The 16,195-nt window shown below is 45.7% G+C and overlaps 1 protein-coding gene across 1 annotated transcript in view; it reads left to right on the plus strand.

The window, feature by feature from the left end:
• gcn1 (GCN1 activator of EIF2AK4) overlaps nt 1–16,195 on the plus strand; it is a 53,226-nt gene that overhangs the window by 3,952 nt on the left and 33,079 nt on the right. The window contains exons 5-24 of the mRNA XM_037777022.1: nt 825–933; nt 1,137–1,235; nt 5,390–5,524; nt 5,685–5,862; nt 5,953–6,027; nt 6,896–7,024; nt 7,115–7,165; nt 7,946–8,044; nt 8,171–8,344; nt 8,431–8,583; nt 8,669–8,761; nt 8,848–8,923; nt 10,448–10,607; nt 10,744–10,933; nt 11,075–11,199; nt 11,420–11,598; nt 12,418–12,511; nt 12,592–12,705; nt 12,796–12,994; nt 13,069–13,221. Of these exons, the coding sequence (XP_037632950.1) occupies nt 825–933; nt 1,137–1,235; nt 5,390–5,524; nt 5,685–5,862; nt 5,953–6,027; nt 6,896–7,024; nt 7,115–7,165; nt 7,946–8,044; nt 8,171–8,344; nt 8,431–8,583; nt 8,669–8,761; nt 8,848–8,923; nt 10,448–10,607; nt 10,744–10,933; nt 11,075–11,199; nt 11,420–11,598; nt 12,418–12,511; nt 12,592–12,705; nt 12,796–12,994; nt 13,069–13,221 (2,585 nt within the window). The remainder of the gene's footprint in view (nt 1–824; nt 934–1,136; nt 1,236–5,389; nt 5,525–5,684; nt 5,863–5,952; nt 6,028–6,895; nt 7,025–7,114; nt 7,166–7,945; nt 8,045–8,170; nt 8,345–8,430; nt 8,584–8,668; nt 8,762–8,847; nt 8,924–10,447; nt 10,608–10,743; nt 10,934–11,074; nt 11,200–11,419; nt 11,599–12,417; nt 12,512–12,591; nt 12,706–12,795; nt 12,995–13,068; nt 13,222–16,195) is intronic.

A 16,195-nucleotide genomic window follows, 5' to 3' on the forward strand; every position in this document is an offset into this window, starting at 1 on the left:
GTTCCTACATTCACAGAAGAGAACGGATGCATCATCATAGCACTGTCAGCATTACACATCTTTACCTTTTCACTGTGTTTGAGAGGCAGGGAAAGCAATGATTATATAGTGTAGCATATTTGATTATTAGGGGTGGGAAAAAAATCGATATATTGTGATTTTTTTGGCCAAATTGATATATTTGCTTCATCTGAGTCTATGTGGAGGTAGAAGGAAGTTACTGCTTTTATTGTTGTAGTCTGAGTAATGTGACGTCATATCCGTTCTGTATCCGTCAACCAAAACAAACAAACCAGCCGGCCGCCGCGAGCCGAGACAAGAAAGTATAAAACTTAGGGTCATCGTGGATACGACCTGCACCCTCCCATGTTGAATCCAGCATGGTAAACACTAAACATCCAGTAAAGGATGGAAACACTTTGGGTTTCACACAAAGACAGGAAAAGCGGAGCTAGACATCACGGCTAAAGCTGCATGCTAACTCTGTCACGGACAGGAGACGTTATCGTATCGCGGTAACGTGCGGTCGAGCCTGCCGTCGCTCTCACAAAATCACAACACATATTGAATCGACACCCAAGCATCATGACAGTATGGAATCAGGAGATGGGTGAATCGTCCCAGCCCTAATAATTATAAGGATGTGAGTGCAGTTAGCAGAGTCATAATGAACTACATTGATACACTATAACGAGGATTGCACTGTTTTATTTTAAAACAAGCAGGATTAGTTAATGGAATCAGTTTTGTGTCTAGGAACTGGGTTATCCAGATGGTTGTCCTCTCCTCTTCCCACTCTTATGGCTGCCTTTCTATATTTGCAGTAAAAGCAGCGGTTCTGCTGCCTTCATCGGCCTATCTTGGACCTGCCTTTTAGTCCCCCGGGTGTTTTCTACCCCAGAGAAAAAACAAGGACCTGTCTGGAAGAAAATGGTCAGTAAAAGAGTATCAGTCTAAGATGAAATGATTATGTGGTCTGTGATGGTGGAATAACTGTTTATACCCAGTCATACAGTTTCTACTGAGGTGTTAAATGTTGCTGTTGACAAACATCCCACACAGAATTCTACCACATTTGACCCGGGTCAAGGTTCTAGTGTTGGTATGACCTTGTGGTCTGGGTTCCTCTCTTTCAGGTGGAGGTTCAGAGCCTTCTGGTCGCTGAGGTGGTGGGTGGAGCCAAGACCACAGCTCAGAAATCTAGCCTCAAGAATCTGAGTCACCTCTGGAAGGAAGTGAGTACGAAACATAGTGGCAATGAAAAGACTCCCGTTCAGGTTCTGAAATTAGCACCCACCAAATGCGGATAAATTGTTGTCAATGGCGGATAAAATCATCAGGCCATCTGTCACTTTGGCAGACGGGAAACGCTAGAGATGGAAATAGAGAAGCGTTTCTAAGTTGTCTGATTCCTCTATCCATGTTCTATCCATTCCTCTCCAATGCTTTCCGAGAGTAACTCATGCACAATGATATTAATGCCATACGCACGCTGTATCATGTTTGAGTTTGTTTGGGACCGGAGACATGGCGGAGAGAAAAAAAAGCACTCAACAGCGTGGCGCTACTAAACCTGAGGGGACGAACCCCTATTTTTTTCCTGATAATGCGACACTGTGAACAAAAAATCTGTGTTGAAATCAACAGGAGGAGAGTTAGTAACGTTAGCTGTTAGCAGCCGTTGGCAGCACAGTCCTGATTGGATAAATAACGGAGCTACTAACGTCAACAGAGGTGCCATTGAGTTATTATTATGACGCGTTCAAGCTCTGCTCAGGAAAAAGACTATTGGGTGAAGGTAAATTTCAACGTTATCATGATGCATTCAAATGTAATCTCGTAGAATTAAATTTTTGGTGAGAAACTTGAATAAATCCAGTTGTTTGAAGGAGATGTTTTCACATCAATATAAAATAGATATTAGAGAGAGAATTATTAACTGATTAACTTCCTAACACTAGTTCTAAGCAGCTCATAATACAAAATGAAAACTACTAATGCCGAGATGTATATTAAATAGCAAATATTGAAATAATCACAATAATTTGAAATGTGTTTTTATGCAAATAACCACTATAGATGACAATCAGTACAGTACTGTGTACAGTACCCTCCCATCCCCGAAAAATAGGGCTCCCCAGAAGCTATGGTGTTATTGGAACACTGTAATTTACCATGCATATAATGCTTTTTATGTAAAATATATTGAACATTGAATGACACCAGATCTAACATGTTATTCCTTCATTTAGCGCAGAGATTTCAAAAGTGGCAGATAACATGTCTGAGTGGCAGGACATGAAAAAAGTTAATTTCAGAGTCTGGTCCTGTTGATCTAACCTGATGATCACACTGAAACTTTCATTTTGTTTCATTCACTTTATTTAAATAGCTGAACAGATCTGATCTGTGGGGGTAAACAGAAATGTGGAACGAGGCTATGGAGGACAAAATTACGTTCATCCCATCTGAAGAGTTTTTGATTTTTCACTCTTCATCCAGGAAATAATCATGTGACAACTGAAGAAGTAGAACGTTTTTTACTAACCTGATAGATCACTTGTTAACATCAGTCCAAACGTACAGTGAAGGAAATAGTACAGATCAGTTTTATAATGACCCAAGCTCATGAAACAGGCTGTTGTAGTCCCGTCTGTGCTGAACTGATGTGATGGGTAGTTAGCTCCATGTTGTAGAGCCAGCTGGCCCCAGCATAATAATCCACATTCACTAAGAGACATTTCACTAGTTTGAAACTGGCTGTGTTTAGAATCAAATTACAGGTCAATAATATTAATAATGAAATAATACTAAAAACTGAAATAATACTCAGCCTGATGAAACGACTGAAAGAGGAGGTGGAATGCTTTATTAGTCATCTCCCCCTGTAATATTGATCCTTACCGCATGGGGCTCTAAGCCGCGGACACATATGGAGCGTCAGGAGTGCGTGGCGGCTGCATAACCTGATGTTTTTTATTTCGACGTCCCTGTTAACAGGTTAGAGCAGCCACACTGCGCTTCTCACGCGCGTCTCAGCTGCGTCTCTTCTAGAGAATAGAGGTCTCGCCTATTTTTTACGCGTGCCGCGCGCGTCTCACAGCAGCAACAGACAGTGAAGGTGATCTATTGACAGTATATTAACATCATAACAGCTACATTAATACAGTTTCGATGTCTAGACATCTGTAGAATATGTCACAGACAGTGAAAGTGATCTATTGACAGTATATTAACATCATACCCGCTACTTTACTACAGTTTCAAGGTCTAGCTGTAGAATATGTTACGGAGATGAAAAAAAGTAAAGACTTATTTTTAAATCAACACTTCCTGCTTTCATTTCAAAATAAAAGCCCTCAAGCGTTTTTTCTATGGACAGAATTCCTTCATTTGCTAACACAAGGCTTTTATTCTGAAATATGAGCAGTCAGTGCTGTGGAACTTGCAGTGACTTGGAGAGCTCCATGAATTGATAAAGTACAGGGTTTAAATCAACACTTCCTGCTTTCATTTCCAAATAAAAGCCCTCAAGCGTTTTTTTTTGTGGACAGAATTCCTTCATTTGTTAACATGAGGCTTTTATTCTGAAATATGTGCCAGACAGTGTTCTAGAAAATAGAGTGACTTGGAGAACTCCATGAATGAATATAGTACAGAGTTTTAATTGTGGATTATTACTATTATTTACAAATTACCACACGTTTCTTTACCTTTCTCTGTCTAAAATCAATATAAATGATATCTATAATGAAATGAAATGGCCATTAAAAGGCAAACTCTATGTAGAAAGAAAAGGGCTGACACAGCAGCAGAAACGCAGCAGACACACAGCTGGTGTGAAAACCCGACACGTGTATCACGCAGCCGCCACGCGCTCCTGACGTTCCATGTGTGGCCACGGCTTTAGACTGGATCAGAAACCATTACTGCTATACAATCCAATGAGGCGGTACTGGTACCAGGTGGTACTGAACCATCCATGTAATACTGGACCATCCATGTAATACTGGACCATCCGTGTAATACTGGACCATCCATGTGATACCGGACCATCCATGTGATAAGGACCATCCATGTGATACTGGACTATCCATGTGATACTAGACCATTACATGTGATACTGGACAATCCATGTGATAAGGACTATCCATGTGATACTGGACTATCCATGTGATACTTGACCACTCCATGTTATACTGGACAATCCATGTGATAAGGACCATCCATGTGATACTGGACTATCCATGTGATACTGGACAATCCATGTGATAAGGACCATCCATGTGATACTGGACCATCCATGTGATACTGGACCATCCATGTGATACTGGACCATCCATGTGATAGTGGACCATCCATGTGTTACTGGATCATCCATGTGTTAATGGGTCATCCATGTGTTACTGGACCATCCATGTGATACTGGATCATCCATGTGATACTGGACCACCCATGTGATAATGGACCAGCCATGTGATAGTGGATCATCCATGTGATACTGGACCATCCATGTGATACTGGATCATCCATGTGATACTGGACCACCCATGTGATAATGGACCAGCCATGTGATAGTGGATCATCCATGTGATACTGGACCATCCATGTGATACTGGACCATCCATGTGATACTGGACCAGCCATGTGATAGTGGACCATCCATGTGATACTAGACCATCCATGTGATACTGGACCAGCCATGTGATACTGGACCAGCCATGTGATAGTGGACCATCCATGTGTTACTGGACCATCCATGTGATACTGGATCATCCATGTGATACTGGATCACCCATGTGATAATGGACCATCCATGTGATACTGGACCAGCCATGTGATACTGGACCAGCCATGTGATAGTGGATCATCCATGTGATACTGGACCATCCATATGATACTGGATCATCCATGTGATACTGGACCATCCATGTGATACTGGACAATCCATGTGATACTGGACCATCCATGTGATACTGGACCATCCATGTGATACGGGACCATCCATGTGTTACTGGACCATCCATGTGATACTGGACCATCCATGTGATACTGGATCATCCATGTGATACGGGACCATCCATGTGTTACTGGACAATCCATGTGATAAGGACCATCCATGTGATACTGGACCATCCATGTGATACTGGACCATCCATGTGATACGGGACCATCCATGTGATACTGGATCATCCATGTGATACTGGATCATCCATGTGATACTGGACCATCCATGTGTTACTGGACCACCCATGTGATACTGGACCATCCATGTGATACTGGATCATCCATGTGATACTGGACCATCCATATAACCTAACCCTGACCTGTTGACTGTATCTCAATGTATGAACAGACACCAGGTGTGACATAGTGTTGTCTTTAACAGAACCCTGGACTGGTGGATCAGTACATCAGCACCCTGTTGGGTCTGGACCAGAACCCCACCACTCTGGCCATGCTGGGGGTGTGTTCAGACTTCTGCATCATTCAGAAAGACAAAGCTACCATAGAGAAGCACAAGGTGAGCTGTTCCCTTCTCATCATTAGTACCATAATGTTCCTTACTGCAGGTCTGACATTATTAACCCGTTGTGCTCTGACACTAAAGGACTACATGGACTCTCAGATGAATCCATGTCGGGGCTGCTACAACATGTAACCTTGTGTCTGCTGGTTTTCAGAGTGCCCTGTTGGACCTGTACATGAAATCAGTCCTTATGAGCAAGACGAAACCACAACAGCACATTCTGGACAAAAGTGGCTCGTTTCTGCGTCATGTGACCCACTCTGAGTTCAAGGAACTGCTACTCCCCACGCTGCAGAAGACCATGCTCCGCAGTCCAGAGAACGCCATGCAGAGTGAGATGCTTTGAGTTTCTGATGATTTACCTGTTCGCTGCTCAGGCAGCTCTCATACGGTGGATTAAAACATTGTCCCTCTCTTTGCAGCTGTTTCCTGCCTACTGTTGGCTGTAACTCTCGACCTCAGTCAGTACGCCATGGATATCGGAAAGGCCCTCGCAAGTAAGGCCTAAATGGACGCTCAGTAGATTTAGTTTTGTATCTTTGTGTCTTGTGGAACAGGCTGTCAGGAGGGTGTGATTTGTCACAGGAGAAATAATGACTGAAAGACTGGGCACTCAATAGGGCTGCACAATTAATCGAATATTAATTGTAATCACGATTTGGGCTTCCCACAATTAAATGAACATAATCGACTGAGATATTGACGTTTAAAATGTGCGTTCTTCTCATAGAAAACTCTGCTGGACATCAAATCAAGCGCTTCCTAAACTAACAGCCAGCAGCTGGTGATCCGGATGTTTTGGCCTCACTTTGGTGATAGATATTATCTATACAACCAATGTTTTTATAGATATTATCTATACAACCAATGTGTTTATTGATATTATCTATACAACTAATGTGTTTATAGATATTATCTATACAACCAATGTGTTTTATTATTAAATTAAGGGCATAAAATACTTTATCTAGCATCTTCATGTTGCTAATTTTGCTCTCAAAGTGCACCAGATTGAAGCATTTAACTTTAAAATGTAGCTAGTAAAAAGGATAGGGTGAATATTCCTGTATTTTCTCATATTGCAGAAAAAAATATTGCAATGTCAGTTTTTTCCAGCATGGTGCAGCCCTAATTTGTACATTAACAGGAATTTAGCACAGCATGGAAGTGAAAGCAGCACTCTGTTTATTTTAATGTGAAAGTGCAATAAAATGAATGAATAATCATTATAAATAATCATGATCTCAATATTGATCAAAATAATCGTGATTATCATTTTGGCCATAATCGTGCAGCTCTAGCACTCAATGAATTATTAATGAGTAGTTTCTGTGTATTTGATGACTGGTGTGGTGCGTCTTTCAGGCCAGCTGAAAGCTAATAATGCTCAGCTGATGGAGGAGGCGGTCCAGGCCATGCAGAACCTGGCCCAGCAGTGCAGCGACCCCTCTGCTCTGGAGGACGTCGTCACTCACCTCTTCAAGATCCTCGGAGGTGAACTCATTCATATTACCTGTTAGACTGAGATACTGTCTGACCCCTGTTTGGTTTTGCTCACCTGAATCATAATTGTTGTGGTTGCAGGGTCTGAAGGAAAGCTCACTGTTGTTGCCCAAAAGATGAGTGTGTTGTCAGGTAAGAGGCCTTGCAAGATTTATAATTATTAGCAAAGAATATGTTTTTGTGGGACAATGTGGGACATGTTACCAAGGCTCAGAGGTAGTCTATAATGTTGATATGTCTATCTAACTTATATAATAAACATTTCTATTCTGCCCCTCATCTTATAAAATCTCTATGCTTTAATGCCAGAATGCATCCATAGATCGGCACATCTCTTTTTGAGCCGCACGTTTCTTGTGAGACTCACATGAACTGTGTCACTTCATGTCGTAATTGAAAAATAACTGGCACATTTCACAAAAAACTCTGAGAATCTCCTTCCACCAGCTTATAAATACTTCTAAGTAGTTTCACAGTCTTTGTTGAAGCTGTTTTTCCTTTTCTTTGTGCTAGTTTCCATCATATTCCGCCTAAATCTGCAGAGTTTGTGACTTTGCGGTGACTCGTATTTTTCTCCTTTGAGCGTAGCGTAGCAAAGACTGTGACATGTGAACCTGAACTTGACCCACATGTGCTCAGTTTGACAGCAAACACAGCGCAGTGATGATGACAGCATTCCTGCTTCTTCACAGCCGTTGGATAAAAGCCAGATTTTAAAGAAGCGTCCTGCAGCGGTTTGACTTTTGAAAACTTGAGACAATGAAAATGTGGGACATCGTCTCAATATGTGGGACGTGGGACAAGGGATAAAAATGCTGTGTAGTCCCTCCTAAAGTGGGACACCGGGTCACCCTGCAAGAGCTTCAACTGCAACCTCTTTATTTCAACCGTACCATGTTGATGTTGTTCCAGGGATAGCCAGCTGCAGCCATCATACCGTATCAGGAACCTCCAGCCAGACTCTCAGCTCTGCAGTCGCTGTGATGTTCATCCCTTATTTACAACAAGAAGGTATCATCTTTTCTTCCTCAGTCATGCTAGACAGATTTACTAACTGTATGGAAATTATCTTAATAAGTCTCTGTAAATCCTTCAGGAGACCACCGGTCCTGTCTAACTCTTCTGTATTTCCTGTAGTTCATGAGGCTACCTTGGTTCATGCAGTGTCAGTGCTCTCCCAGTGGACCAGTCGTCTCACAGTGGAAGTTCCCACCGCTCTGCTGGACTGGTTGAAGAAAGCTTTCAGCCTCAAGACCTCCACATCTCTGGTTCGGCACGCCTACCTTCAGGCCATGCTGGGGGCCTTCAGAGGTCAGTCACACCGGGCACGTCATGCTGTTATGTGTCCAATACACAGATCCTTAACTTCAACTCAATCCTTAATCCCTGTTTTTTAGGGGACACTCTGGCCCAGGCCTCAGACCTCGTGCCCTTGCTCCTCCAAACAGTGGAGAAGGCTGCAGCACAGAACTCCCAGCATGCTCTGCTTGCAGAAGGTGTGGCAGCTTCTGTTCTTTTGAGTCGACTGGCGCTGCTGGAGACGCAGACGGGTGAGGCTCAAAAATGACTGATGGAGACTGTTGGAGTATACAAGGATGGGCAGTGATGAGGACTTTTGTCTTTGTGTCTCTGCAGAAGCGAAGTTGTCCAGCTTTTGGAACCTGATCTTAGATGAGAAGAAGCCACTTTTCACCACAGAGAAGTTCCTCTCGCAGGCCAACGAGGAAAGTAAGGACATTTTCAACATGTCTGATTATCTTAAAGACTCATGAGCGTTCTCAAGTATTGAACTGATGTCCTGTCTCTGTCTGTAGCTCTGCTCACAGTGCTGCTGCTCTGTGAAAGGCTCTTCCTGGACCACGCTCACAGGCTCAACACCAGCAAATCACAGTGAGTCTGGCCCTCCACCTTGCATATGTCTTAGAGCGCTTATATACTGAACAACACATACACCAGCAACACATAGTGGCCTTCTTATTTTAGGATTAAAAAGTATATCGACCAGGGGGAGATCGGGGCCAAATGATCCCCAGTGAACACTATAATATGTGCCTTGAACTTCAGATTTAGCAAACCTAAACTAAACCAAACATGCTGACATTGATGATACACAGTGATTTCCTGTATATATAGTAGGGATGTGATGGAGAGGAAATGTTCCCACCGGTTAATAAACTTGTGACATCACCGGTGTTACCGATTACACCGGACATTTTACAAGAAAAGATGACGGTCAATATGTGCAGCATGCTGATTCTGATCTTTACCATCGGGTGGCTGTGTGTCTGGCCTCTCCAGTCCAGCTTTCACTGCCGGGCCGCAGGGGTCTACCTGGCACCGCTGTGCCGCTCACACCAGCTGTGACCGCTCCGTCATTGGGTTTAAACCTGAAATATTGCCAAATAGGCACATTTGCTTTTCTCTCCGACACCGAATCCTCCGCCATCGTCTTGTCTGTCAACTCTCTCTCTCGTACCGTGTGTGAAATCTGACTCCTGCTGCTCTGAGCTGAGAATCTGTATGGAGCAGACACTTTCACTTTCAGTGTGTAGCATCCGACCATCTATTGATAACACGGCACTGATACGCGAAAATTAACTAAATGGGTTTTATTTCTGTAAAAACAGCAGAACGACGGTGGGGGCGGTGGGTACGTAATGTAATAGGTGTGTACCCGACCACTGTGTAACACCGGTAACACCAACTACCATGATGAGCCTATTATATATTTACTTTCTGAAAGGTTTTGTCCACAGAGCGATCGAATGTTCTGTTTGTGCAGGAAAAATACAGAACATAAATTAACTAGAGATTTGTCTCATTTATCTTAAAGGAGCCATATGTAGCACTGACAGCTAGTGTTTAAAACAGGTAACAGCAGTCCAGATTCTAAACACTGGAGTGCAATGTGAGGGTTACTTTCTAGACACGACTTTGTTAGCCCTTGGCCAGCAGCAGCAGTAGTCAGCATCACTTCATCGGCTGTGTGTCTCAAACAGTCGCTGCCTTGATAACCAGCTGCACACGGACCACAGAGAGATGTACCGAGTCTTTTCAGGTCGGGTAGAATCTAACGCTAACGTTATCTCTGTTGATCCAGTTCGCTAGCTTGCTTCCATGGCTGCAGAAGGCTGTGTTTGACGTGACAATTAGTTTCAGATGTGACAACGGGGCGTTGAAACCGGAAGAGGACGGATCACACAGACCAAAACTAAAACAGACGATCAGAACCGAAATGGAAATGTTAAAGGAGAACATACTGGCTGTAGCATTGTTGTTGGAGAAGCCAGTATTTCAATTCAGCATGTTTCCTTAATCTCTGATGACACATCATGGTCATTTTATGATTTATTCCAGTATATAGTATATTACATATTGGTCCTTTAATCACTAGTTAATGTTTGCTTCCTGTAGGATGTATCATCACGCCACCGTTGCGGTTCTGCTGTCTCGGAGCTGGCGTGTGAGGAAGCGGGCTCAACAGACCGTCAGGAAGCTGCTCTCCTCTCTGGGTGGATCCAGTCTGGCCCACGGCCTTCTGGGAGAACTCCGCGTGGTCATCAACAAACACAAAGTACACACTGATTATTCACCATATGGCTCATAGAGCTGCATCTTTAACAGCTGGTTGTGGATCAGTGAATCAGTCAGCTGCTACAGCTCCACTGTTTGTCTGATTGTTACTGACTGTGTGATGTGTTCACTGTCAGGTTTTGCCCCAGGACGTCCTGGTGTCAGAGTCAGGAGAGCTGACTGAGCTGGGTCGCAGCTACGTTCCCCCTCGTGTCCTGCTGGGCGCGCTGTGTGTTGTCTGCTCCTCTGCCAGCCAATGGGGCGACCCCACCGAGGCAGAGAACATGGCCATGGAGATCCTCATCGTCACTCATCATCCATCCATAGGTATGACAATGAATCTGCTGCCCTCTTGTGAACCAGATGTCAGGTTTCTGTAGCTTAACACCACCACAGTTTGTTGGGATGGTGTATTGGTGCTCTGTGCCATAATGTACATGTCATCCGCCCTGTGTGTCACTCTTTCAGTTGGAGCTCGCCGCGGCCTCTGGCCTCTTCTGCTCCTCTCCATGAACATAAAGGCAGAAGAGTTTATAGAGAAGAATCTGGAAGCTATTCTGCCTCATCTACTGGAGGTCAACGCAGACAGCCAGGTCTGAGAACACCACACACCACCTGATGCTGCAGTTACATGACATTTCTACACACAGCAACACTTTACTGATCACTGTGGAGAAACCCAGGTTGATTGAAGGATCGATGAACAGTTTTTCTGTTCTGTGCAGAATATCTGGAAGGACATTAGAGTCTATCTATTGCTGATGTATTTGACATGATATCAGGATGTTTACTGGTCACGTTTTTTCTCCTCAGGCGGTGAAAAATGCGGTCGGTGCCCTCTCCGGCCTCTCCCCCAACAAGCTGTTACCGCGGGTGATCAGTCACGTCACCGAGGGTCTTTCCCGGCCCGCTCTACTCCACGTCACCAGGGAGGAGTACGCCATCATGCAGACACCTGAGGGAGAACTGTATGACAACAGCATCATCCAGAGGTAATGCCCCATCCACAGAGGGAACGTCAGCAGCACGTGGCAGCTGCAGAACCTGTTGTTTTTTTATTTCGGAGTCCATGTTAACAGGTTAGAGCAGCCACACAGCCCGCATCTCAGTGTGTCTCAACGCGTCTCAGCTGTGACTCTTCTAGAGATTTGAGGTCTCGCCTATTTTTACTTCTCGCTTTTCACAGCAACAACAGACAGTGACAGTGATCTTTTGACAGTATATTGACATCATATCAGCAACATTACTACAGTTTTGCTGTATGATGACATGAAAAAAAGTAAAGATTTATTTTTAAATCAACACTTCCTGCTTTCATTTCAAAACAAAAGCCCTCAAGGTTTTTTTTCTGTGGAAAGAATTCCTTCATTCCTTAACACAAAGCTTTTATTCTGAAATATGTGCAGGACAGTGTTGTAGAACATGCAGTGACCTCAATATAGTACGAGGTTTTAATTGTGGATTATTACTATTATTTAGAAATTATCACACGCTTCTTAACCTTTCTCTGTCTAGAATAAATATAAATTACATTTCTAATGACATGAAATGGCCATTATGAAAGCCAAACTCTATGTAGAAAGAAAGAGCTGGCAGCAGCAGCAGCAGCAGAAACGCTGCCGGTGTGGGCGACCCACGTGAAACACGCAGCCGTTCAACGAGGCAGCCGTCACGCACTGCTCACGCGGGCGGTCTGGCAACAAGCGTAAAGCTCAGCCTCTCCTACTGCTGTAAACCTTTGAGCTCGTCTGTCATCTGTTTGCCGTTTATTTCCTTCTGTCTTCTGTCTTCCTCCTCTCTGCTTGCTGCAGTGCCCAGAAGGAAAGCACCAAGAAGGTGAACATGAAGAGAGAGAACAAGGCCTACTCCTACAAGGAACAGATCATTGAGCTGGAGTTACAGGAGGTAAAGTACTCTTCTCATCATCTGGGTTTGTGATGCTGTTAATGTCTGGAGCACATTTAGATTCCTCTGTGATCTTGCAGGAGATGAAGAGGAAAAAAGGCATCAAAGATGAATTGCAACTGACCAGCAAACAGAAGGAAATGATCCAGATCCAGCTGGAAAAGGAGGCCGATGTCCGCAAGAGACTTCAAGGGGTATGAAACCACGTCACAAGAGTCTGTTCTCTAATACTGAGTCCCTGATTTCTCCTGGTTGATCTGCGGTGTTTCTGTCGTTTTCACCAGCTGGATCTGAAGCTGCAGAGCGCGGTGGGTCTGCTGGAAGCCACTCTGATAGAGAGACCAGCTCAGATCACCATGGAGCTCCCCCCTGTCCTCCAGGTCCTGATCCCCCTGCTGCAATCCCCTCTGGCTGCTCCATGCATCCAGCAGCTCTTCTTGGACATCGGAGTGTGTCTCATGCCCAAACACTTCCACTATCTAGGTACATGGCCTGTCTCAGTATGGTATTGATAGTCACAGCCTCAGCATCTCAGTGACACTGTGTTTTCCTTGCAGCCATGCTGGTGGGTCATGTGACTCTACGGCTGCTGAAGCCAGAGTGTGATCTGGACGAGGCGTGGGAACAGGAGGACCTGGACACAGCAGCCCACCGCACCATCCTGCTGCTGCACCATCACACCGTCCCACAGAGAGACGCCAAGACGGGCGGTGAGTACGGTCACGGACACGCCACTTACAAAACCACATCTAGACACACATGCACACTCCTGTGTCACTTTCTTACTAATAATGAATATGTTCAGATGTCTTAAAGGGATAGTTTGGATTTTTTGAAAAGGGGTTGTATGAGGTTCTTATCCATAGTAAGTGACTACTTCATCCTCTACCTGCTTCCCCTTGGTTACATCATGCGCGCCATGGCCTCCACTTCCACTGCTATGCCGACGATGTCCAGCTCTATTATTTCCACTAAATCCATCCTCACCGCTACACCACTCCACTCTGTCCAACTGCCTCACTGAAATTAAATCATGGATGCAAATCAACTTTCCCAAACTCAACTGTGACAAATCAGACATGCTCATCATCGGTCCAAAATCACTCACCAGAACCACTCACAACTTCTGCCTCACCATCGACAACTCCACTCTGTCCCCCTCCCCTCACATCCGCAACCTCGGAGTCATTTTTGACAGCCACCTCTCCTTCGAACACCACGTCAACCACATCACCAGGACTGCCTTTTTCCACCTCAAAAACATACAGTAGCTCGTCTCCGCCCATAACTCTCCTTCTCTGCTGCCGAAACTCTCATCCACGCTTTCATTACATCCAGAATCGACAACTGCAACAGCATTCTCTACGGCTCAACATCCAAAGTCCTCAATAAACTCCAATACATCCAGAACTCTGCTTCCCGTCTGCTCGCCCATTCCCACTGCCGTGATCACATCAACCCCATCCTCCAGAACCTCCACTGGCTCCCTGTCCCACAACGCATCCAGTTCAAACTCCTTCTCCTCACTCACTAAGCCCTCCATAACCCCCCTCCTACCTCACAGATTTGCTCCACCATCACACTCCTCTCCGCTCCTCTGATGCCAACCACCTGTCCACACCACTCAGAACCAAGCACCGGACCTGGGGCGACAAAGCATTTGCCATAGCCACTCCCTCCCTCTAGAACTCACTCCCCAAACACATCAGAGACTGCACCAACCTGTCCACATTCAAATCACTAATCAAAACGAGAGTTACGTATGTAACTATGGTTCTATGAGTTCTGGATGACTGCCAGAGGCAGTGTTTAACACTGGATGTTATCCATCTCGCGCACGCGCAGGTCGAGTATTTAATATCAACAAAGTCACATGTGACCTGGGATGACGTAGTTTATATAAGCCCACGTCATCATCAGAGATGTCCCTCCAGAATCTTCTCGCCAAGATTCCGAGTGACAGCCAACTCTGGCAGTCATCCAGAACTCATAGAACCGTAGTTACATACGTAACTCTCGTTCTATTTCGTTCTTCCTGACTGCCAGAGGCAGTGTTTAACACTGGATGACGACTACCAACGTAGTCACGAGGAAAACCCACCTCACCGGGAACGGCCTGTGGATTCCTGAAAGACCACCGATGCTACTGCATGGGGAGCAGCAACATTGACCCTGTAAAAACGGGCAAAGGTGCATGGAGTAGCCCAGCTGGCCGCAGCGCAGATATCACTTAGGGGGATCCCCCGTAGTGCTGCCCAGGAAGTGGAGACACTCCTGGTGGAGTGGCCTCTGATATTAAGAGGTAAAGGCAGTCCTTTTGACCTGTATGCTTCCTCAATGGCCTGAACAATCCACCTGGAAAGCCTCTGCTTGGACAGGGTGTGCCCTTTCCTATGGCCCCCATAGCAGACAAACAGACTATCAGAGCGGCGAAAGCTCGCAGTCACCTGTATATAATGCCTTAAGGCCCTCACTGGGCAGAGCAGTTCTGCTGACTTAGCATCTTCACCCTGTAGGCATGAAGGGTCATAAGCTGCCAGCTCAATGACCTGATTAGAGTGGGCCGGAGCCAACCTCTTCGGGAAAAATGATGGGTTAGGCCAAAGTGCTACCCCTGTGCCATCCGAGTTCCAGCGAATACACGTTTCACTCACTGACAAGGCGTGAAGTTCACTCACACGTTTTGCTGATGCCATCGCCAAAAGGAAAGCAACCTTTACTGAAGACCACTCCAGCCCCGACTGATCCAGAGGCTCGAAGGGGGGGGGGGACAAAGGGCTTCTAGCACCAGAGGCAGTTCCCACGAGGGAACCTTGACAGCCTGCGGGGGGTTCCGCCGCTGGGCTCCTTTAAGAAATCGGGTCACCGATGTGAGACCCCACGGTCTGGTTATCCACTCTGACATGCCCGGCTGAAATAGCAGCTACATAGACCTTCAAGGTAGAAGGAGAGAGTTTCTTCTCCAGCAAAGACTGCAAAAATCTCAGTATTATTGGCACAGAGGCACTCTGAGGTATCTCCTCATGAACTTTACACCACTCTGAGAATATTTTCCACCTGTTGGCATACAGTGCCCTGGTGGAGGGTGCTCTTGAGTCAGAAATGGTTTGAATTACCGCCTGGTCACATACCCTTAGGAGTGGGTCCGGCTCCTCAGGGGCCATACCCAAAGCTGTAGGCGATCCGGGTTCGGATGCCAGATGCAGCCCCCCAGCTGTGAGAGCAAGTCTTGCCTCTTGGGCAGGCACCATGGAACTCCGTCCAGAAGCCTGTGCATCCCCGGAAACCAGGGTCTCCCCGGCCAGTTTGGGGCGACCAACAGGAGTCTGTTGTTGCCGTGCTGTATTCTGTGTAGCGTTACTGCTATCAGTGGGAATGGTGGGAAGGCATAGAGGAGGCAATCTGGCCATGGGTGTGCCAGGGCATCCTGTCCCAACGGGCTTGCTGTCTCTGTCAGGGAGAACCAAAGAGGGCAGTGCGTTGAGGCTTCTGAGGCAAACAGGTCCACCTCTGCTGTGCCATATTTGCGCCATATCTCCTCTACCACCTCTGGGTGGAGCCTCCACTCGCCCGCGGGGGGTTTCTGGCGGGAGAGAAAGTCTGCCACCACATTCTGTGGCCCTGGCAGATACATGGCCCTGAGGCTGGAAAAACAAGGGAAAGCCCATACCAGAAGTCTCCGTG

This window comes from Sebastes umbrosus, chromosome 8, assembly GCF_015220745.1.
Source record: "Sebastes umbrosus isolate fSebUmb1 chromosome 8, fSebUmb1.pri, whole genome shotgun sequence".
Taxonomy (NCBI): domain Eukaryota; kingdom Metazoa; phylum Chordata; class Actinopteri; order Perciformes; family Sebastidae; genus Sebastes; species Sebastes umbrosus.